Genomic DNA, 24,531 nt, shown 5'->3' on the forward strand with positions numbered 1-24,531 from the left:
CCTCATCATGAGAACGAAATCCTTAGCTGGATCTTCAGAGTGGGCATAAAGATTTACAGTGACGTAAAACACTCTCCACGGCATAGCATTATCGGTGGACTGAACACAGAAAATGCAGAGCGAATTGTACCTGAAACCCTGTACATGCTTGTAAAGCTTCTTTGTGGGGGTGACAGCACTGACAAGATGGACAATGAAGAAGCGGATGAGACAGATACCAAGAACAAAGTTCTGAGCATCTGCCAAGACATTATTCATGTGGCTTCAGGAGGCAAAAAACTGACCCCCAAACACCTGGGCCTTGGCCTTGCTCTTCACCAGGCTACACGCTCAAAAGAGCTTGTCAATCTTTTTCAAATCTAACAAATCTGAAAATTGTACTTGGGTGTTCTCACAACACTTTTCTCTTCTGCAAAGCAACGTAATTTTGTGTTAGAAAGAATCTGACAGCTGTTGAAATAACCTTTGACTGACTGTAAACCCATCTCCATCAATAGTGCTAAACATTTTCTTTTTCACATTTGTTGCTCGTATGTGCATTTTCAATTTCGTCTTTAAGTTGTCAATTATGTGAAAAGTTGTGATCCAGTACAAAAATAAAGCACAAAATAGTGTTCCTCGTGTCAGATTACATAGTATTTCACAATCATGACAAATTTCTGGCTAGTACAATTTGCAGGAAGAAAAAGACTAAATCTGATGGCGGCCATTTTGATTACTGTCATGGCGGCCATAATATTCAGATGCAGACTTGGCAACAAGTGGAACTACACTTGGTCATGCCTAGACTCTTCAAAAACACCAGTTGCACCATTCTAACATGAAATCAGCAGCGAACCTATTTTCTAGGCTAGCTACAGATTTTGGCTTCTCGACTATATTGCCCACAGGTATAACATGCAAGATTGCCAACAGCAGCAAGTTGCCCGTGCCAGCACGGGATTCGAAACGGGGTGGAAATGGAGATGGCAAAATGCAAATGGTGTCTTCTGTCACCGAGGCAGCAAGCTGGGAGCAACAATTCACATTCATTGCCACATCTGATGCAGTACAAATGCTCTAATGGTGGCGAGGTGCTCCATTTGAAACTATTTGTTCGATATATTTCGCTTTTTTAAATGCAGAGGATCGTAATAAAAATTTGTATCTTTTCAAAGCCAATGACCAATTGCAAATTAACAGTAGGATGGACAGCGATTTGTTTTTGATTGATGCTCTGATTGATTGATTGATGCATAGGATGCTCTGATTGGATGGTGGAACTAAAGCCGGCTGTCTTATCAGCATTTAATTTGTGCATGTTGAAGGTCCCATGGTATCTCACTTCATACATCAAAGATAAGGAAATGGAGAGATGAAGTTAATGGTGTGTGCATTTGATGCAAGCATTATGGCCTCCTCCTGCATGACGAGTCCTTGTGCAGGATATTGTATTGTACTTCAAAAACGGTGAATTTGATATTTCCATTCATTCTCCATAACCTCTTGACTTGCATTCTCGCACGAAATGACGCACCATTTCACAGCAAACGTAACTTGGTGAAAATCCTCGTAGTTTCTGAAGTCACTGCTACATCTTGTCTTTCCACATCTTCTTTCCACATCTTGCCTTTGCACTTCTACCTTTCCACATCTTGACTTTCCACTTCTTGACTTTGCACTTCTTGACTTTCCACTTCTTGACTTTCCACATCTTGACTTTCCACATCTTGACTTTCCACTTCTTGACTTTCCACATCTTGACTTTCCACTTCTTGACTTTCAACATTATGACTTTCCACTTCTTGACTTTCCACTTCTTGACTTTCCACTTCTTGACTTTCCACTTCTTGACTTTCCACATCTTGCCTTTCCACTTCTTGACTTTCCACATCTTGCCTTTTCACATCTTGCCTTTCCACATCTTGCCTTTCCACTTCTTCACTTTCCACATCTTGCCTTTCCACATCTTGCCTTTCCACTTCTTCACTTTCCACATCTTTCCTTTCCACTTCTTCACTTTCCACATCTTTCCTTTCCACTTCTTCACTTTCCACATCTTGCCTTTCCACTTCTTCACTTTCCACATCTTGCCTTTCCACTTCTTCACTTTCCACATCTTGCCTTTCCACATCTTGCCTTTTCACATCTTGCATTTCCACATCTTGCCTTTCCACTTCTTCACTTTCCACATCTTGCCTTTCCACATCTTGCCTTTCCACTTCTTCACTTTTCACATCTTGCCTTTCCACTTCTTCACTTTCCACATCTTGCCTTTCCACATCTTGCCTTTTCACATCTTGCCTTTCCACATCTTGCCTTTCCACATCTTGCCTTTCCACTTCTTCACTTTCCACATCTTTCCTTTCCACTTCTTCACTTTCCACATCTTTCCTTTCCACTTCTTCACTTTCCACATCTTGCCTTTCCACTTCTTCACTTTCCACATCTTGCCTTTTCACATCTTGCCTTTCCACATCTTGCCTTTCCACTTCTTCACTTTCCACATCTTGCCTTTCCACTTCTTCACTTTCCACATCTTGCCTTTCCACATCTTGCCTTTTCACATCTTGCCTTTCCACATCTTGCCTTTCCACTTCTTCACTTTCCACATCTTGCCTTTCCACATCTTGCCTTTCCACTTCTTCACTTTACACATCTTGCCTTTCCACTTCTTCACTTTCCACATCTTGTCTTTCCACATCTTGCCTTTCCACTTCTTCACTTTTCACATCTTGCCTTTCCACATCTTGCCTTTCCACTTCTTCACTTTCCACATCTTGCCTTTCCACTTCATCACTTTCCACATCTTGCCTTTCCACATCTTGCCTTTCCACTTCTTGACTTTCCACATCTTGCCTTTCCACTTCTTCACTTTCCACATCTTCACTTTCCACATCTTGCCTTTCCACTTCTTGACTTTCCATATCTTGCCTTTCCACTTCTTCACTTTCCACATCTTCACTTTCCACATCTTGCCTTTCCACTTCTTCACTTTCCACATCTTCACTTTCCACATCTTGCCTTTCCACATCTTGCCTTTCCACTTCTTCACTTTCCACATCTTCACTTTCCACATCTTGCCTTTCCACATCTTGCCTTTCCACGTCTTGCCTTTCCACTTCTTGACTTTCCACTTCTTGACTTTCCACATCTTGCCTTTCCATATCTTGCCTTTCCACTTCTTCACTTTCCACTTCTTCACTTTCCACATCTTGCCTTTCCACATCTTGCCTTTTCACATCTTGCCTTTCCACATCTTGCCTTTCCACTTCTTCTCTTTCCACATCTTGCTTTTCCACATCTTGCCTTTCCACTTCTTCACTTTCCACATCTTGCCTTTCCACTTCTTCACTTTCCACATCTTGCCTTTCCACATCTTGCCTTTCCACTTCTTGACTTTCCACATCTTGCCTTTCCACTTCTTCACTTTCCACATCTTCACTTTCCACATCTTGCCTTTCCACTTCTTGACTTTCCATATCTTGCCTTTCCACTTCTTCACTTTCCACATCTTCACTTTCCACATCTTGCCTTTCCACATCTTGCCTTTCCACGTCTTGCCTTTCCACTTCTTGACTTTCCACTTCTTGACTTTCCACATCTTGCCTTTCCACTTCTTGACTTTCCATATCTTGCCTTTCCACTTCTTCACTTTCCACATCTTCACTTTCCACATCTTGCCTTTCCACATCTTGCCTTTCCATATCTTGCCTTTCCACTTCTTCACTTTCCACATCTTCACTTTCCACATCTTGCCTTTCCACTTCTTGACTTTCCATATCTTGCCTTTCCACTTCTTCACTTTCCACATCTTGCCTTTCCACTTCTTGACTTTCCATATCTTGCCTTTCCACTTCTTCACTTTCCACATCTTCACTTTCCACATCTTGCCTTTCCACGTCTTGCCTTGCCACGTGTTGCCTCTCCAGGCCTCGATTGTGAAAAGCACGTGACATTTTATTCGCTTTTCAATCTCTGACCTGTTTAAAATTAATCAGATAAGTTGGGCATACTAACAGTACTCGGCTCAAATCCTTGGGAAACAGCCAAAAGGTTGTAATTTCCAATCTTATTTCCTCCATCACCGAAGGTGGACGGATGTTTTGTTCTCACTACTGTCTGCCTGTCTGCCTGCCTGTCTGTTTGTCTGTTTGTTTATCTGTCTGGTTGTGAGAGGGGTATCTGAAAAAGTTGTGGACGAGTTATGACAACACGTGGTGGATGAGTTTGGTAACAGTAACAAGCAGTTTCGATTTTGGTTGAGGTCCGAATCCAGATCGGGCTTATTAGTGGGATACAACATGCACATTGTTCAGCCTTGTGGTGTGCGCTCTACCGATTGCCCTTCGAGCTGTGATTATTGTTATATTAAATGATCCCCCACCTTATTCCTTCGTGGGTGTCAGGAAGTGTTTTCGGCCCCCACAAAAAAAAGAGAGAGAAAAAAAAAATCAAAATTTGATTTGTGCAAAATGACAACAGGGTGAGAACACACCGGGCTGGGAAATAAATACCTGTGAGAAAGTAAATATCTGCTGGTAAATAAATACCTGTGAGAAAGTAAATACCTGCTAATAAATAAATACCTGCGGGTAAGTCAATACCTGCTGGTAAATAAATACCTGTGAGTAAATAAATAGCTGCGAGTAAATAAATACCTGCGAGTAAGTAAATACCTGTGAGTAAATAAATAGCTGCGAGTAAATAAATACCTGCGAGTAAGTAAATGCCTGCTGGTAAATAAATACCTGTGAGTAAGTAAATACCTGCTGGTAAATAAATACCTGTGAGAAAGTAAATACCTGCTGATAAATAAATACCTGCTAATAAATAAATACCTGCAAGTAAGTAAATACCTGCTGGTAAATAAATACCTGTGAGAAAGTAAATACCTGCTGGTAAATAAATACCTGAGAGTAAGTAAATACCTGCTGGTAAATAAATACCTGTGAGAAAGTAAATACCTGCTGGTAAATAAATACCTGAGAGTAAGTAAATACCTGCTGGTAAATAAATACCTGCTGGTAAATAAATAATGATTAAAATATTCAGAGGCCCATGCATACTCTTTACCGAGCTCCCGAGCATATCACGACCAGTCGAGAAATGTTTCTGGGATCGAACCAATCCTGGACGGGTTACCACTCAAACCAGGAAACTTGACTGAAGGTGGTTTAGGACTGAAACTTGTAATTTGTTCGGAGTGCCGGAGACAACTCGCCAACTCTTCGCAAAAGACACCATGGGATCTTTAATGTCCACCAACAACCAGTGCTAGCATCTTGTTCCTCCGGCTTAACGTCCTGCCGGTTGCAGCACCTCACGTTGAGGTCTCACTGTATATGAGACATCATGAGGATGACAGTTTATAGCTGGGTCGGCATTGGATTCGAACCCAGGCCAGAGGTGAAGGTAGACACCTCGATAATCTGATTTAACTAGTGGAGGACACGTTCAGCAATTTGATTATATCCTCACTTTGGGTTGGTCTGTTAGCAATCCCATTTGAACCACTGTACTCGTGATGGAGAGGTCCCAGGTTCGAATCCCACATCCCGTACGCGTTTGTCCATGACTTACGAATCGAATCGAATCGCACGTCGTTGTAATTCCTGTTCATGTACATCGATGTCCATCTGAAGTGTTTGTCTTGATAATGTGATTACATGTACACGAACCTCCTCGATAAGCTTGAGATGAATGTGTGCCCTAAAACATACCCAGCAGCGTCTGTTTGACCCCGAAATAATGAAATCAATATCTCGAGGAGATCTGGAATCGCCGGAGGGACATCAAGCAGGAAATTCATGAATCCAAAGAAATATTTATTTATTTTTTCATGGATTTACTTGAAATTACTGAAGGATCACAAATTTCGCGCTCGATTTGCTCCTCGTCCGTCAGGTTGCTGGACCAGCTGTTAAAGAGCATTTACAATGGTTACCATCTTCATGGTTACCAGGCTGTCGAATCGAAATACCTGGGCAAGTATCTGTCTGAAATAGCTATAAAAAGGAGGATTCTAAATTCCCCAGTGCTCATTATCCTCCAGTGATAGCACACCCCCCGCCCCCCAATCCCAGTGGCTGTGTGTGGGTGTCCGCTTTCCTCCAGGCCGTCATTTGGTGATTTCCAGGAGAAAATATCTCCAGTCGCACTGCGGAGAACCATCCAGCACTGTCGATTCACTGGCAAACACTGGACACATCTCCTCGTTCTGACGACACTGCCCCTGCCATCTTTCAGAGCCCCTTACAATTCCCTTCTTCATTTCATTGCTTTCTTCTTCTCGTCCTCCTCTTAATCCTCGTTTTTTCAAATGGTCTTCCCGCACCTTCTTCACGATACTGTAATTATGTCCTGCCACCCACCTCTCTCCCCATCTGGCTCCGCCTCTGACCACACCTTAATTCTGACGTCACGTCTCTCTTGCTCCGCCCATTGCCACGCCCCCTTTTCTGTGTCTGCTCTATTTAATTCACTCGTGCTCATTTCGTGTGGCGTTTTATTCCCCACCCGACTGTAAACTGTCTGCTTGGTGCTTCGCAGGCGTGGGTGTTGCATCACCTCATGTGCCGTCGGTCTTACGGTCGTTAAGCCGGTTGTCTCATGTCCTAGCATTTTATGATGGACATCGAAGATCTCACGGTGTCCTTCGCAAACACTTGGCGATTTATCGTCAGCATGCTTAACGAATTTCATATTTCGACCCTCGGGGGGCACCACATCAGCGGAACAGCGGCGCCCCCCTTGTAATGATGCAACCAGCAGCCGCGTGCTGCTCACGAGACGAGGAGAAGACGCAGTTATTTATTTATTTATTTATTTAACCACATTCCTGCTCCTCAACGCGCTCCGCCAATCGGATTCCTCGTTACACCTTTTTTCTGTTTTCGCTTCACCGTCCATCATGAATTGCAAATATTTAATTGTCTCAATCACAGAACGTAACACGGCTCCCCGATTCATCTTTTTTCTATTCCGACGTAATAAATAGAAGATTGCGTTTATATTGCAATAAAAGGGGTTGGCGACCCCAACCCGTGCAGTTGTCTCCCGTACATCGTCTCAACCACTCACAGTGTCCCGTGAAACAATCAGTCCACCCTGGATGATCCCGCCCCTCTCAAATAAGCCCCAGCTACTCAATCTCTTTTCCACGCTCACCGTAGCCACGCCCACTTTCATTGCAGTTCCTTACCCCCCAACCCCCCCCCCCCACCCGTTGATGCTCATCGTGGTTTTACCGCTAAAACCAACTTCCTGTCCATGTCCAATCTCTTTTCCACGCTCACCGTAGCCACGCCCACTTTCATTGCAGTTCCTTACCCCCCAACCCCCCCCCCCACCCGTTGATGCTCATCGTGGTTTTACCGCTAAAACCAACTTCCTGTCCATGTCCAATCTCTTTTCCACGCTCACCGTAGCCACGCCCACTTTCATTGCAGTTCCTTACCCCCCCAACCCCCCCCCACCCGTTGATGCTCATCGTGGTTTTACCGCTAAAACCAACTTCCTGTCCATGTCCAATCTCTTTTCCTTCATTCGGACATTCCTTCCCCAATTCACCTCACGCTTTCCTTTTCGTTCATCCATTCGTCCTGTTACAATTTGCATGTAGTTTGTTGAAAGAAACCTTGAAATGAATTCGATTACTGGTTCACCGAAACCAACAAGGGATTGTGTGTTCGCGCCAATACAGTGCAAGCTCTTGCTCGGTGCACCACGCGTCAAGAGACGCCTCACGGCGACCATTGGTCCTTTTATAAAATCGCCATGACGTCCGTGCTCGACTCGCCGTTTCACACCGGACGGGTTTTATACCCGGGTCCTCCACCTGTAGGTTCTGTGAATGGGGGTTGCATTGGGGGTGTTCGCGGTGTACGGAGGCGGCTGCGCTGTGGGATATGACGATGGCGGGGAGGCGTGAAGGAGGGAGTTGTTAAAGAGGAGAATTTCTGAGGAGAGGGCGGATCGTTGGAGAGGCGTCGTGACGGTCGGAGCCGCAATCAAGGCGCGCGCGGCCCACGCGGACAGGAAGGGTGCGAGGGGGAGGAGCTGCGTGGGGGGAGGGGAAAGGACGAGAGATTCACTGCGGGACGCACACGGATCGGTCCCCTCACCGTCGGACACGAGCACAGGCGATCGGTGCGTGTCCCCCCAGCAGGATGGAGCCCAAGGCGCTTCGCTTCCTGCCCGCCGGCTCTTATCAGGGCTGGCTCCGGGTCTACGGTGAGTCGGGTGTGCTGAGTGTGTACGGAGTGAACGAGCAGGATGTGCTGAGTGTGTACAGAGTGAACGAGCAGGATGTGCTGAGTGTGTTGTGAGTGTGTACGGAGTGAACGAGCAGGATGTGCTGAGTGTGTGGTGAGTATGTACGGAGTGAACGAGCAGGATGTGCTGAGTGTGTACAGAGTGAAGGAGCAGGATGTGCTGAGTATGTACGGAGTGAACGAGCAGGATGTGCTGAGTGTGTACGGAGTGAACGAGCAGGATGTGCTGAGTGTGTACGGAGTGAACGAGCAGGATGTGCTGAGTGTGTACGGAGTGAACGAGCAGGATGTGCTGAGTGTGTACGGAGTGAAGGAGCAGGATGTGCTGAGTGTGTACGGAGTGAAGGAGCAGGATGTGCTGAGTGTGTACGGAGTGAACGAGCAGGATGTGCTGTGTGTACGGGGTGAAGGAGCAGTATGTGCTGAGTGTGTACAGAGTGAACGAGCAGGATTTGCTGAGTGTGTTGTGAGTGTGTACGGAGTGAACGAGCAGGATGTGCTGAGTGTGTTGTGAGTGTGTACGGAGTGAACGAGCAGGATGTGCTGAGTGTGTACAGAGTGAAGGAGCAGGATGTGCTGAGTGTGTACGGAGTGAACGAGCAGGATGTGCTGAGTGTGTACGGAGTGAACGAGCAGGATGTGCTGTGTGTACGGGGTGAAGGAGCAGGATGTGCTGAGTGTGTACAGAGTGAACGAGCAGGATGTGCTGAGTGTGTTGTGAGTGTGTACGGAGTGAACGAGCAGGATGTGCTGAGTGTGTTGTGAGTGTGTACGGAGTGAACGAGCAGGATGTGCTGAGTGTGTGGTGAGTGTGTACGGAGTGAACGAGCAGGATTTGCTGAGTGTGTGGTGAGTGTGTACGGAGTGAACGAGCAGGATGTGCTGAGTGTGTACGGAGTGAACGAGCAGGATGTGCTGAGTGTGTACGGAGTGAACGAGCAGGATGTGCTGTGTGTACGGGGTGAAGGAGCAGGATGTGCTGAGTGTGTACGGAGTGAAGGAGCAGGATGTGCTGAGTGTGTACGGAGTGAACGAGCAGGATGTGCTGAGTGTGTACGGAGTGAACGAGCAGGATGTGCTGGGTGTGTATATCCGTTGTGTTGAGTATCGAGTGAGTGAGACCGGGTGTGCTGAGTTCGTTTCAACGGAGGAGGGTGTATGAACCGAAACGGTGTGCTGAGTATGTTTGCAGTGACTTAGCTGGGTGTGCTGAGTGTGTTTGTAGTGAGTTAGCCTGATGTGCTGAGTGTGTTTGCAGTGACTTATGTGGGTGTGCTGAGTGTGTTTGCAGTGACCGAGCTGGGTGTGCTGAGTGTGTTTGTAGTGACTTACTTGGGTGTACTGAGTGTTTGCAGTGACCGAGCTGGGTGTGCTGAGTGTGTTTGCAGTGACCTAGCTGGGTGTGCTGAGTGTGTTTGCAGTGACCTAGCTGGGTGTGCTGAGTGTGTTTGTCGTGACTTACTAGGGTGTGCTGAGTGTTTGCAGTGACCGAGCTGGGTGTGTTGAGTGTGTTTGTAGTGACCTCGCTGGGTGTGCTGAGTGTGTTTGTAGTGACTTACTAGGGTGTGCTGAGTGTTTGCAGTGACCTCGCTGGGTGTGCTGAGTGTGTTTGTCGTGACTTACTAGGGTGTGCTGAGTGTTTGCAGTGACCTCGCTGGGTGTGTTGAGTGTGTTTGTAGTGACCTCGCTGGGTGTGCTGAGTGTGTTTGTCGTGACCTAGCTGGGTGTGCTGAGTGTGTTTGTAGTGTGCTGAGTGTGTTTGTAGTGAGTTAGCCTGATGTGCTGGGGGTATCGAGTTTGCGGGTTGTATCGGATTTGTGGGGTGATTGGGTGTCTACATTAGTATATTGCAGTGAGTTGATGCAGTGCGGCTCAATGAGCCGAAGGTAGGCGGTGTGAGTTTCTGGGTGTACGAGCCGGGTGTGCTGTGTTCATGGTATTGGGTTAAAGTAGTTGGATGATCTGGTGGCGCTTCGGCTTCGTCTCATTCCCTTGATGTGTCGTTCTCAGGACGCAATTAATCATTTGGGATTGTATAGATGACTGTGAAATGCCACGGAAAGTGGTGCTCTATCATTATAAATGGCTTTGTGCCACTGGGTTGTTGGGAGTGGGAAGAGGGTGGGAGATGGGGGTTGTGGGGAGGCAGATTCAAACCCACACACCATACCCAATGTCGTGCTGGCTTGCTGCGTGTTTGTCCTCATCCTTACATGGGCTTTTATTTGTCCACACATGTGCATGCCTACCTGTCAGTACATGTTTTTCCGTTTGGCTTTGTCTATGTGTTTCTCTTCGGTCACTCGTACTCTCCTCTCCTCTCCTCTCCCTCCCCCCGTCCCTTCCCCCCTTCTCACTATTTCCCCCTCCATTCCACTCCTTCTCCCTATTCTCACCATCTCTTCCTCCCTCCATCCCTGTTTGTCTTTGTCTTCATTCTTGTCTGTCAGCTTGGGCACTCATTCTTTACACTTGTCTGCTTGTCTCCTGCTCACCTCCTAACTGTATGTGTGTTTGTCGATGTGCTCACCTTCATGCCGCCCTCTCAAACTTGTGTTTCCTTTTCACTTGAGTTCAATTTATTGAAGCTGTTCCTCAAAAGTGACAACTTAAGAGGATATATATTTCCACCCTGTCTCTGCATCAATACGTGTTCATACTCAGAGACAGCATTGTGCCATTGGTGATCTTTATGAAGGGGCTCTTTTCCGTTGAAAGTGGCCCCAGAGCGCATTCCACCGACTTCAAGTAATGGTCAGTAAGAAATCTGATCTGTTAATGGACACAATGTTCGAAGTGGAGGTTACTGGTTTTCCCATCTCGAGAACTTTAAAAATAATGTTCAATCTGGAGTGTCCTTCATGGCAGCCCCCATCCCTTCATTCCAGTTTCTAACTGACGTGGCCTTCCTTCCTCTCCTTTTTCCATCAGCGAAACCTGCTTCATTTACTTCTATATCAATCATGTATTCCGAATGATGATGGTGGTGCTATCATGACTTGCCTTGAGTTTTAATCTTGTGCAAACCCACGTGACCATTTCACATTGCCCGATGGGAGTCTGTCTCGTTTTTTTTTTCCCATGAGTAGTAAATCCATCACATTCTTTCTGCTTTTAACTCTCCGCCTGTCCGTCCTTCACGTCCCTCTATCTTTTTATCTATCTCTCTGCTCATCCTTGTATTTCATCCATCCTATCATTTTTCTATCATGTGTCTTTCTCAATCCCATCTTTGTATTTATCTCTCTATCTCTTTCCTTCATTGGATGACCTTCAGACACAAGTACGGTTGCAGACCCCCACTGTTCAGAGAGGTTCTTGGATTGAAGATCCAAACCTACATTGATGGATGTACCAGCTGATGATCTGGATGGTCATTGAGAAAATCAGGTAGTGAATCAGGTCGTCAGTAAGCTGAAGGAAATATATATATATATATATATATATATATATATATATATATATATATATATATATATATATATATGTGTGTGTGTGTTTGCACGTGCATGCACATCTGTGTGTCTGTCCCTTCCAATTACTTGATTAACCATGGCACTTCTTTCATCAGGTTATGAACAAATATTTATCTTCATGTATGTAGTACGTCAAGGCAGTCATTAATTGGTTGCTGCCAACTTTAGACTTGGACATAATCTGGAGTTGCTTGTTGGCAGAGAGATAGAAGGATCGACCCTTTGCTCCAAAACCTGGTGATGTTTTACAGATGCACAACACAAGCAATGTTTAGATTTTCAAATTCCCATCAAAGTACTTCTTGCTGTGTGTAAAGGTCTTTGGCATTTGTAAGTACCTGTTTGTAGCTTTTGCCTGTTGGTTTTGTTTATTTTATTATTTTTGTTCGTTCATGATTTGGGATTTGAAGCTGGGTTTCCAGCATCATGAGCTGCATGTTCAGATGGTGATATCAAACGGGCCAAGCGATTATTGTCGGTGATATAACTATTTTAAGGGCTTGAATTCCTGTGAAAGACCCCAAAGGACTTTGTCATGGGAATGAGTGATTTTTTTTTTCTTTCTATAAAAACAAACAAAGAAACACACACATTTTGGGGTGGTTTGGTGAAGTGTGGGGGGCGGGGGTGAGTAACGGAAAGGATGGTTTGAATTAGTCGACTTATTGTGCTCAAAAGTGACTGATGCTGAGCTAAGTCTTTCACTATGTCGACCACAGCAGTGATGTCTCGCCCAGACCGCGGCTTGACAGTTCCCTTTAGGGTATCGGCAAAAAGAGAAATGTCAGAGGATCTGAGATAGAGATGGAGACTCTTTTTTTTTTTCTTTTTTTGGGGGGGGGGGATTTAGATAAGTTAATGCAACAGGTTTGTGCGACGCCGTTGTGGTTCAATTTCTCCGATAAATGCATCGACAGCCCTTTGGATGGCATGCACCCCGAGGAAGGTACAAATACCAAGACTGATAACAGTATCATCGACATCCTTGTATTATAAGCGCAGTGCCTTGTGATGGCTTTCATAACCTCTTGATTACCGTCGCAGCGACTGGACGATGAAAAATGAAGTGAAACGGCTTCAGGACATTTGTGCCGTATTCATATTCAAAGGTGTTTCAATAATTATTTTGATAAGGATTGTTGTGGTGAAATATCTCACTGCACTTCGCTCGTACGGCCAGTTGGGTTAGACCTGTGCCACAAAATGGCAACTCAACACTCAGTTAATTTTTGTTGATTTGTTCTTCATTCCATCTTGTGCCTGATTTTACACCCACACTGCTTTTGTCCTCTTAATATTGAAAATTCCTGTCCGTCCTTGCACCACATTGCACCATATTACACCATGTGAGCTTTCCTTGTGTTTGCTTGTGTTGGCTCCAACCAACGTTTAGTTCCCCCCAACTCAGCAGTTACTTCCTCCTTCCCACCCATTAAATAGCCCCCCCCACATCCCCAGACTCGGTCTGGTTCCACAACCAGATGTTCAGTTGTGGGTTTTGCTTGCACCCCCCCACCCCAACCCCTCCTTATTTCTGTGCCAATGATATCACTTTCTTTCTGAAAATCCGAGACAGTAAAGGGCATTGATGACGTATTCCTTAATCTATCCTGTTGGGAGGGTGGGGGGGGGGGGGAGATGAGAGTGGTGTTGGAGAGAAGAGACCGCATGTACCATATAACATTCAGTACCCGAGTGAAAGTTGAGCAGAATTAAATTATTTTCAACCACATCATCATCGTCATGTCCCATGCCCTATGCAGAGTGTTCATGCTGATGAAACAGTTACTCAACTACCATCCTGTTTGGATCTTCACTCCGACTCAGGAAATGAGCGCAAGACTTTGGAATTTGTTCATGGTGCCGACGATAGCTCACCTACTCTTCACAAAGGACACCATGGGATGTTTAACGTCCATCCAAGTAACAGTACCGACACACACATTGATGAATCGTCCTACCCGTGAAACACTGGGATGACAGTTTATAGCTGGGTCAGGATTCAAACCCAGGCAAGACAGCTGAGAGGCCAGTATGCGTACTTCTCGGCCATCCTGCTGGCCCCCTTTAAACCTCACGAGGTCGAGATACTTGCATGCTAGATACTATGTAACCATCTCCATGTAAACTCGTCTGTCTGTGGGATATCATCAGATCATTTTAAACATCAACATCACATTTTGATTTAAGTAAAACTTAATCGTTTAAATAAGTCGTTACTTCTCGCCCGATCATTAACTTTTAACATGAACTAGTCATGGAAACGGCAGAGTGGGGTCAGTCAGCATTGGATTTGTGTCCTGCCTCGTCGTGTAGAAACAGTTTTTTTTTTTTTGTCCCTCGGATTGGAAGGTCGTGGATGTGTTGTGACCAGGCTGAGAAGCACAATGAGAGAAGGTTAGCTGTGCATTTAATCACACTTTCATTTCTAATATCCACTCATCTCTGACGGTCTGCGTGATACAACGTTTGGAGTTTTGCTGTAATCGAGTGCTTTGATTTGATGGATTATGATTTGAACAGTCAGTGTTTTCTTGATGCCCTGTTCTATTCCAGGCATGGCCACGAGCATTTTGGCAAAAAGAACTAGAATAGAAATGCAGCTGGAATGTGTTCCGGTGACCAGAGCGTGACCGCTATCATTGTGTTCGCAGAGTCACCGGGGCTCGGGCCGTCTCTATCTGTTCACGACCGGAGATGATTCTTTCCGTTAACGTCAGAATCCCACCTGTGCCTCCTTTCGGCCAAGCTTATTCTGACCTTCGCTTCCCGACTGCCCATTGAACCTGATTGCCTTCCTGTCAAAATGTGTTTCCGGTCACTCGACGCTTGTTAGGTCACAGGAAGATGAACCGTTGGAGGTCTTGTGAAAGTGGTCCATTCTCTAGTCGTCTCGTGTGTAGTAATGATGAAGGAACAGGATTTAATAATGATCCCTGTGTGGTTGAAAAGCATGTATCGGTAATTGGTCTTGTGGTTGCGATACAATTTATTCAAAACCATGGCAGGTAAAGAAACAAGTCAGCTGATCCTTGATTAACACTATGCTATGGGAGAAAGTATTTGAATTGAAATGAGAGCGGCCACTTTTCGATGGGGGCCGCCTTTCACTGGAGCTGAGAGTCTCGGTTGGAATGTGGGAGAGGTGGAGAGAGTGGATCGTATCCCACAAACCAAAAGGGCCAGTGTACAAATCACACGAGTTCATTGGTGTTTCAATCTGCACCACTGTTGAGCGACTACTTATGCTTGATGTCTCCATGTTAATTTTTTGTAGGAATTGGGAACATGTTTTGATTCTGAGTTCCACTGGTGGACCCACATCTCATAACATGTAAGAATCTTTTTCCTCTTTTGCTCATTAAGTCCTCTATGCATGTCAGCCAAATGTTTGTGAACGTGACGAGTGCAAAGTTTGCTCACGCGTGGAGTCGTGCCATGAGATGGATGAGGATTTTGGGGATTTGTAATTAAAAATGAGCTATTTGGGCAGATTTCCTTTCTCCGTAAACATCTTGACGAAATACTTCTTGCGATGCAGATCAAATGCATCCTCATCACGGATTGCTTCTGAAAATGCTGCCATTTTTTGTTGTCCCAGTACAAGTTGTACGAGCTGTCAGGAGGTGAGGAAGATGACTTGCACATGAGGATGAGTTTGATTGTTTGATAGAATGTCTTATTGCACATTGTTTTTGTGTGCACTTGGATCTCAGGCTTGTCGTGAGGCCTGTACATAAATCGCGTGCGGAGCGATGACATTCAGCAAGATCGGTGTACTTTTACATCAACGTAGTTATATATGGGATTTGCACATGATGCACAATCCAGAACATTATGTATGGGATTTGCACACCATGTTGTGCAATTTGGCACTTTATTTTTGGGATTTTGCACACAATAGACAATTTGACATGTGATCTATGGGATTTGCACACAATGGAGAATTTGGCACATGTAATATGTTATTTACATATGATGGACAATTTGGCAAGTTATCCATGGGATATTTCAAACAATTAACAGTTTGGGATTTGCACTCACTCGACAATTCTGCACTTTTTGTATATATATATATATATATATATATATATATATATATATATATATATATATATATATATATATATATATATATATATATATATATATATATATGGGATTTGCACACAATGGACATTTTAACTTGGAATTCCAGCATCATGAGGTAAGTGTATAGATTGGCAGAGTAGACAGGCAAGCCACTTTGAAAATAATAATTTGCAGTTAGATTTATTTTGTCGACAGAGTAGAGACTCGAGAGGAAGAATGAGAGCAACGGGAGTACACAAGGTGAATAAGATGGATACAGCTACAAGCACTCCATTACAGAAGTAGAAGTAGCATGGAAAGGGCAGAGGGTGCAAGACTGGAAAGCACGTGGAAGAAGACAGATACCAGCAACACGTCTGCGATGTGAAAGAGATCGGTTTCTAGACTCACCTTCATCGTGGGAGATACCAATGATGATGAAGGCCTTGGTTTCCATGGTGTCAAGCTGAAACTTAAGCTGTGAGGCAGGGGAGCCATCCCAAAGAGGAGAGCAATACTCCATCAAGCTGCGGGTGAAGGCCTTGTAGGTAAATAAAAGTTCAGGTGTGCCAATACATTTTTTGCAGGACTGAGGATGCCCAGTCGGCAGCTGGCTTTGGAGGCCAACCTTGAAATGTGGTTTGTCCAAGAAAGATGATTGATATTGAGACCCAGGAGTTTGAGTGAATGAAATTCCTCAAGAGGATTGTTTAAGTCGGTTGGAGGATGTGCCATACATTCCTGAGGGAGAGGGAGTGGGAGAGAGAGGGGGGAGAGGGAGAGAGGGTCAAACAGAGATAGATAGATAGATAGATAGATAGATAAATCAATAGATTGTGAGATTTGTCAGGATTGACAGACATATTTCAAGTGTTTGACCAGCTTGTGAATTGGTCCAGGTCTGAAGAGAGGGGAGAGGCTGCCACCTGTCTGTCTGAAGGATGAGGGATGTCATGGCAGAGGATGGAGTCATCAGCAAATATTTAAAGAGGTTTTTCCAGAGTCAGAGAGATTATTGATGAAGATTAGGAATAGGACTGGACCCAGAACACTGTCTTAGGGCACCCCAGTCTTGATGGAGAGAGTAGATGAGAGGATCTTGTTGAGAGCTACATGTTGGCTATGAGTTGAGGAAATCTGTAAGTCATTTGTGGAGGTGGCTTTGGATGCCATAGGCAGAGAGTTTGGAGATTAAGGTGAGGTGCCAGACTTATGAAATGCTTGAGATATGTCCAGAGAGATGGGCCTTGATCTCATGTCTGAGATTGAGGGAGCAGACCATTGGGAGAGCAGAAGCAGAATGCTCAGGGTGGAGTGACTGGGTCTTAATCTGATCTAATGGACTGAGATTAGGCTGTTGGAGAAAAGGAAGGATTTGATGTCGATTGCGATGATCGATTCCATGACCTTGCTGATGATTGGTAGAAAGCTAATTGGCCTGTAGTTTGGTGGATCTGCTTTTACACCTTGTTTATGCCATGCGGTGTTGCTGGCTGACTTCCAAGCAGAAGGAAGATTACCTCGGGCAAATGATGGGATGAACAGAGCAGAAAGAGAATGTGCAACCACAACCGAGCAGGTTTTTAAGACAAGTACACTGATGCCGTCCGGTCCAGTTGCAGAATCGGTATCATGGGTTACCACAAACTTCTCCACCTCTCGGGTGAAAAAGATGCAGGAGCAAATGGGTGTGATTTGGTCGGGTGGGTTCAGAGAGTGAATGGTTGGGGACAATATTTTGACTTGAACACCAAATTGTGACATTTGGCCTTCTCACAAGCAGTTGCTGAGACCATCTCAAGCTATGGTTCCATTTGAAGCAAGGAAAGGGTGGAGGGAGGGGGAGGGGGGGCATATTCCAGTGTCAAACTTGACGAGGTGCCACCAGGTTTTTGAGGAAGGACACAAGTTTGAAAGTTCAATGTTGAGGTTGGACACATGTTGTCCTTTGGCTCTCCTAAGAGTGGACTCACATTTGTTGCAGACTTTGTGCAATGATCTGAGATTGCTTTTGGTCAAATTTGCCTGCGAGGAAGAGAAGGCAAGTTGTTTCAAGGTAAGTGCTTCATTACAGCATTCATTGTACCATGGGCAAGAGGATCGGCACAATTAATGTAGATGAGATGGGATTAATCTCTGCATCAGAGAGAGCACGTTTTTGTGGAACAATTCCCAGGCTATATTAATATTAGGGGTGGCGGCGATCGGAGACCAGTCCTGAAGTGAGACCACGGCTTGCAGTCCCTGTCAGTCAGCCATGGCGAACTGTCAGACTCACTTGCACTCTGGTGGTTCTTTGAAAATTGCCAGAGATATTGACTCTCACAAACACCTGATTGTTCGGATGAACCAATTGGAGCAGACAAAGGACAGGGGATATCAGCAGAAAAGTTGGTCACTACCAAGTGCAGAAGGGAGGATTTTCCATGGGAAAAATCCTGTTTGGAAAGTTCATGGATTGGGTGAAGCACATAGTCATGCAAGTCCTTTGCTGCACTGACATGGCTGGTGAAAGAGGTACCAACAGCCATTTGGCATGGTGACAGTTAAATTGACCACATAGAGAGAGAGAGAGAGAGAGAGAGAGAGAGAGAGAGAGAGAGATAGATATTGATAGAGATAGAGATAGAGATAGAGATAGAGATAGAGATAGAGATAGAGATAGAGATAGAGATAGAGATAGAGATAGAGATAGAGATAGAGATAGATAGATATGACGAGTGGTTAAAAGATGGTCCATGTTGGGAGAGATATAGAGAGGTGTATGGAGATGAAAGATAAATGCATGGACTGCTAGGAGAACAGTGCAGCTCACACACAAATCAGAGGTGGGAGTGGAGGGAAAGTCACAACCAAAAGGTATTCCTGGGGGTTGGGAGGTGTATGATCAGTACATGGATCGTGAGAAATGGAGTTCTTGATGTAAACTACAACTCCACCACTGGGACGGGGTTCATGCCTGTTTAACTGGAGGAGACACTAGCCAGGGGATGACACAAAAGAGTTCCGGACGTCCTGTGGGAGGAAGGATTCTGTTCAGCATATAATGCCTGGTTTATCAGCGGCAGCCAAGATTGAGAGATCTGTCAGATTGGAATTGGGGGCCCCAGATGTTTGAGGACCACACAGTTGGACACAAGGGAGGAGGCATTGTTGGCAGGATGAGGGAATCTGGAGAGGGGATGGTGGAATTGGGAAAGGGGAGAAACGGAGAGGGGGTGGGGTGGGGAAACTGGGATGGCAAGAGTCGGTGGGGGGAGTGGAAAGATGGGAGGGGGTGGAGTAAGGTTTTAAAAATTGCTTTTATTTACTTTTATGTAATTATTTATTTTCATTTTTTGACATATTATTGTATTTATTTTTTTATCTATTTAAAAAAAAAATCTTATAATTATGTATCTATTAAAATTTTTATTTTGATACTTTATTGTATTTATTTATTAAATGTTAAAGGTGCACGAGGTTATTTTGATTTTATTTCCCAATCTGCTGCTTTGTGAAGGACTGCAATCACAACAGGTATTGCTCAAGTATAGAGCATTCCTCTTATTAACGTGGCACACATTTTGGCTCGCACAGTGCTGGGTATTATTTTTCTGACTTGGCAATGAATGAAGTTTCTTAACATCAGAAGGCAGTTTAATTGAATGTGCTCCACCTGTTTGAATCCCACATTTACGAACAAAACTCACAGCTGATGGCGTCCAGGACTTGCTTTGGCCCTTCCCGGCCAATTTTACCAAAGTATTGAGCAAGTATTTAATACATGCTCGAACGGAACGGTATTCATTCCTCCTTACTCCTTTTGGAAGCTGACATACTCCCTTGCTTTTGGTGTATGTTGGTGATCTTTCTCCGTCTTGGGGAAGCCCTCACACTTTGCAGGTGATTCAACCTGGTGGTACGCAGTTCCACAGGGACTCTTGAATGTCACCTCACACCCTTGGACATGGTGAAGTGTAAAGTCCTGGCTTTCAATGCTGGCTGAACAGATCGATAGCATATATTTTTTTTTTTTAACTTCTTCATTTGTGATTTCTTTATTTATACATATATTGCTGCAGCCAGATTTGTGTGCTCTTGTGCTGTCATTTCCTCTGCTATGTCATGTGTCCCTCTCCATCAACACAGGATTCTATTCGCACAGCGATAATGCTCTGTCTCTCTGTCTCTGTCTCTGTCTGTCTGTCTGTCTGTCTCTCTCTGTCTATCTCCCCTTGCCTTTACCTCTGTTCACATCTATTTCAGTACAATGCAAATAAGCTGGTTGTCCTCAGCACCCCAATTATGGTTGTTGTTTTCATATGCTGAAGCTTGTGTGAGAGCTAAAACATACCAAAAGGATTATTCAGGAAGCTTTCAGATGGACAGCAGCCTACGCCTGTGTACTCTGGATTAATTAGGAATCTTCGGAAAGATAACAGGCATGGGAAGTGACATTGCATTGGTGCAGAGTTATTTCTTGAAAGCCTGAGTGAAGAACACAAAGGCAGAGTCAGTTTTTGTTCTGCAAATGCAAGGAAATGAGACTAAGGCCTGAGACGAAGAACTGTTTCACGTGAACGTGCTGTTAATTGGACAGTTTGTGGAGCTCTGTAATGTTTACCATATTGCTTGTGGCCTTGCAATCATTGTGTTTTTTTTGTATACCTTGTCGAGGCTTTTATGAGGGCTATAACACACAACGTACAGCAAGGGGGCATGCAACAAGAGGGGCAGGAGTGGGAAGGACAAAACAGTGGGGAACAGAGACATTAGGAGATCTGTAGAAGGGAGAGGGATGGGGCGGGGAACATGGGCAATACATTACGGGGACTTTCAGGAAGGAAAGCAGGGAATTTGAGGGAGGTGGGGTTGGGGTAGATTAACGAGGGTAGAAAACATCGAGGATTTGGATGGGGGACGATAGGTGGTGAACAGCTGTTTTGAAGACCTGAAGGGAAGAATGGGCTTGAACAGAGTGAGGAAGTTTATTCCAAAGGTGGGAAAAAGAAAGAGTGAAGATGAGCAGTGATTTGTGATTTTGGTAGTTTTACCAGAAGGGGTTTGTTGGCAGACCTTGAGCACCCTGCGGAAATGTGGTGGGGACAAATCGCAGAGAGAGCGGGGGGGGCGGGGGGGCGAGACCGGAGAGGAGACCGGAAGGCGAGACCAAACGGTCCTTTCAGAGAGACATAGTGAGTGTGTGAGATTTATTTTGTGGATTCGGCTGTGGTGGCCACGGCCTTTATTATAACCATTGTACTGCTCCCTGCCAATCTCCATCCTTGTGAGTATTGCATATGTTTTAATACTTCTCTTTCAGTTAGGGGGGTATGGGCAGAATTCTCGTTTCATACTGGGTATCATTTTTGTACCCAAGTTGCTCTGAGGGCATTTCAAAGTCAATAACATGTAGACTGGTACCACACATAAAGCAGACCAGGTGGGGTCGGCATATTTCACTCTTCTCCACTCATTCTTAGGCCATTAGGGAGTCATTTGGGTTTGTTTTTTCTCAACAGTACAACAGCAATATTGTAATGCTCCTGAGACCAGAACCGTTTACAGATGCTTTGATACGAAATCTTTACGATAGCTGTATTTGAATGTACAACCTCTGGGATACCTATTTCCTGTGACCTGAGCTTCACCACCTTGAGCAGGGGTCATGCCCCACCATTTGAAAATGATGTTTTCAAATGACATCACTTATTTTGCTTCTGGTAATTTGTGAGCACCTGCTGTGACCAGGTAAAGATCTCATGCTTATTTAATTTGTAATTGGTAGGGTATTCCTGAGTTAGAATGTTTGGGTACAGTGGTGGCCGAGTGTTGAGGGCATTGGATTGGCATTGAAGGAGTTGAGGCCTCAAAGCTAGCTGAGGCCAGCAGTATTAATAGTTTGGATTTCATGCTTCTGGAAGCACAGATACTCTTGTTCGCCGCACACTCGCTGATGTTCGCCGAAGCAATGTGACAGTAATGGTGCTGAATCCTGTGCAGTCTTGTTTTTTTGGAAATGTCGCACACTTGATTCACAATACCCGAATGTCGATGTCATATCACTATTTTCAGTAAACAAAATGGCAATGAAGAAGAAATGCAGGGAAAGGATGAGAAGGGTGAAAGATCTGAGCACTGCTGCTTTGGCCCTCGCGCTGATCCGACGTCGTAGCAGGAGAGAGAAGTGACACACACACTACACACCCACACCACACATCCACATTTGTTAAATACGCGAAACAATGGGCAGGTTCAGGCTACTATATTGAACCTTCATAATACCTTTTTAGGCTTATAATTATTGAAAAGGCTTCAAAGTTCACAAAAGCTACAATTATTTTTAAATAATACTGCTGATGATGTAACGCTATGGCCGGAAGCCACTGAAAGCTGAAGTTTAATTGGTCCATGCATTTTGTCGCTTCAGAGATTGTCAGAAAATACCGCACACTACACCATGGTGCACGATTATCACAGATAACTCGTCGTCAAATTGTCGCCAATGCACTTGATAAACGACTGTAGTTGACAACGCTCGTCAACCGCTGAACATTACCCAATTATCAAAAATTGGCTCCGACTAAATCGATGCCATCAATCTTGTTTCATTGCGCCGGCTAGTGTGCGGTGACCGTTAGAATTACCATGCCACTCTTGGATTGCCATTATAAACCCAGCTTGCTCATGAATGACCTTCAGGGATGGAATAATTTGCCCGCCCTTTCCTTCCACTCATCGTGCACCACGTTACTCCTGCACCAACGTTCACGCTCACCAACGTGTACCCGCACCCCCGTGCACCCACGTGCACCCGCGCACCCCGTGCACCCACGTGCACCCGCACCCACGTGCACCCGCACACCAACGTGCACTCGCATCAACAACACAAACGTGCACTCTGGGAATAGTTGGCAGAGATGCTCAATGTGCATTTTAAGTGGTATGTATGTATGTATATATATATATATATATATATATATATATATATATATATATATATATATATATATATATATATATATATTGTTGGGGGTAGGGTGAGAAGACCACCAGGGGGGGAAGCTATCTCGGGTTCCCACCAAACTCCACGGCGAGTCGCTAACCGACCGTAAACACCGCTAACTCCACCACGTGACCTAGGGTCCTCCTGTCTATGGGTTAACCGGGTTACCTAATTAATCACGGTACGCCTTGTCAGAACCGGATCACTCTCCCAGATCGGATGCAGCCGAGAGACATTGCTAAGGACGTACCGGCTAAAAGGAACGGATCGTTGGGAATAAAGTCCCGGCTAAGCTCGGATTCTGACCATGCTCGATCAATGAAAGAAAAGTTGAAACGAGCTGGGAACATTTCTTATAATTTATTTACAAGTAAGTGAGAAAGTTATGTGGTGCAGTGAATAGTTGTTTTATTGTTACGTAATGCAGGGATAGAAGAAGCGTGAGGTGCGACAATAAACAAGCAATTTAGAAAAGCACACACAGAGCAGACTTAACCCGAAATAATAATCTTCTGCAATCTTAACTTACGAGGAAAGGCGTCAGGGCACACACACACACACACACACACACACACACACACACACACACACACACACACACACACACACACACACACACACTCACTCACTCACTCACTCACTCACTCACTCACTCACTCACTCACTCACTCACTCACTCACTCACTCACTCACTCACCTCACTCACCTCACTCACCTCACTCACCTCACTCACCTCACTCACCTCACTCACCTCACTCACCTCACTCACCTCACTCACCTCACTCACCTCACTCACCTCACTCACCTCACTCACCTCACTCAACTCACTCAACTCACTCAACTCACCCCACTCACTCCACTCACTCCACTCACTCCACTCACTCCACTCACTCCACTCACTCCACTCACTCCACTCACTCCACTCACTCCACTCACTCCACTCACTCCACTCACTCCACTCACTCCACTCACTCCACTCACTCCACTCACTCCACTCACTCCACTCACTCCACTCACTCCACTCACTCCACTCACTCCACTCACTCCACTCACTCCACTCACTCCACTCACTCCACTCACTCCACTCACTCCACTCACTCCACTCACTCCACTCACTCCACTCACTCCACTCACTCCACTCACTCCACTCACTCCACTCACTCCACTCACTCCACTCACTCCACTCACACTGTGACACACACAAAACCCGATGAAGCGAGAGTTGAAGAGAAAAAGGAGGAGAGGAGATGAGGCTAACGGTCCCTCAATACCTTGCACAATTTCCTGATCGCACCACCAATACATTTTGAGGAGATGCTCCGCTGGGCGATACCTTCCTGACGGCTGGCACGCCGTTTCTTGCTTTGTGGAACTTCGTGCAGTTAGTGTCGGTCCAGAGAATGAGGCGTGAAGGGAGAACTTGGGTGGAGAAGGCAGAGTCGAGAGCGAGTGGGCGGAGTGGTAGACGGGACCAGGTGGGTGGGTGGAGTCAGCGACGTGTGGGCGGAGAAGGGCCGAGAAGTGGAGGCAGAGTTGCAAGCGATGACAGAAGGGTAGGTTAAGAAGGCGGAGTTGGTGGACTGGCGGAGAGATCGGTCCCAGGCCGAGCAGAGAACGGGACGAGCCACCAACAGCAATGTCCAAGACACCAAAACCGGAACTGGAACAACGGACGGCCTCGCCCCCCGTCCTTTATAGACCCTGGGGTTCAGACTGTGGGCACTACCCCGATCTCCACTCC

General features: G+C 45.4%; 1 protein-coding gene across 1 annotated transcript in view; it reads left to right on the forward strand.

Moving 5' to 3' along the window:
* Positions 1–7,641: 7,641 nt before the first annotated feature.
* Positions 7,642–24,531, forward strand: part of LOC147026805 (ras GTPase-activating protein nGAP-like) — a 204,312-nt gene continuing 187,422 nt past the window's right edge. The window contains exon 1 of the mRNA XM_085882597.1: positions 7,642–8,214. Coding sequence (XP_085738723.1) covers positions 8,151–8,214 — 64 coding nt within the window. The 5' untranslated portion in view covers positions 7,642–8,150. The remainder of the gene's footprint in view (positions 8,215–24,531) is intronic.

Source organism: Eptatretus burgeri, chromosome 5, assembly GCF_056783735.1.
Source record: "Eptatretus burgeri isolate ZD-2024b chromosome 5, Ebu_testis_v1, whole genome shotgun sequence".
Classification (NCBI taxonomy): Eukaryota; Metazoa; Chordata; class Myxini; order Myxiniformes; family Myxinidae; genus Eptatretus; species Eptatretus burgeri.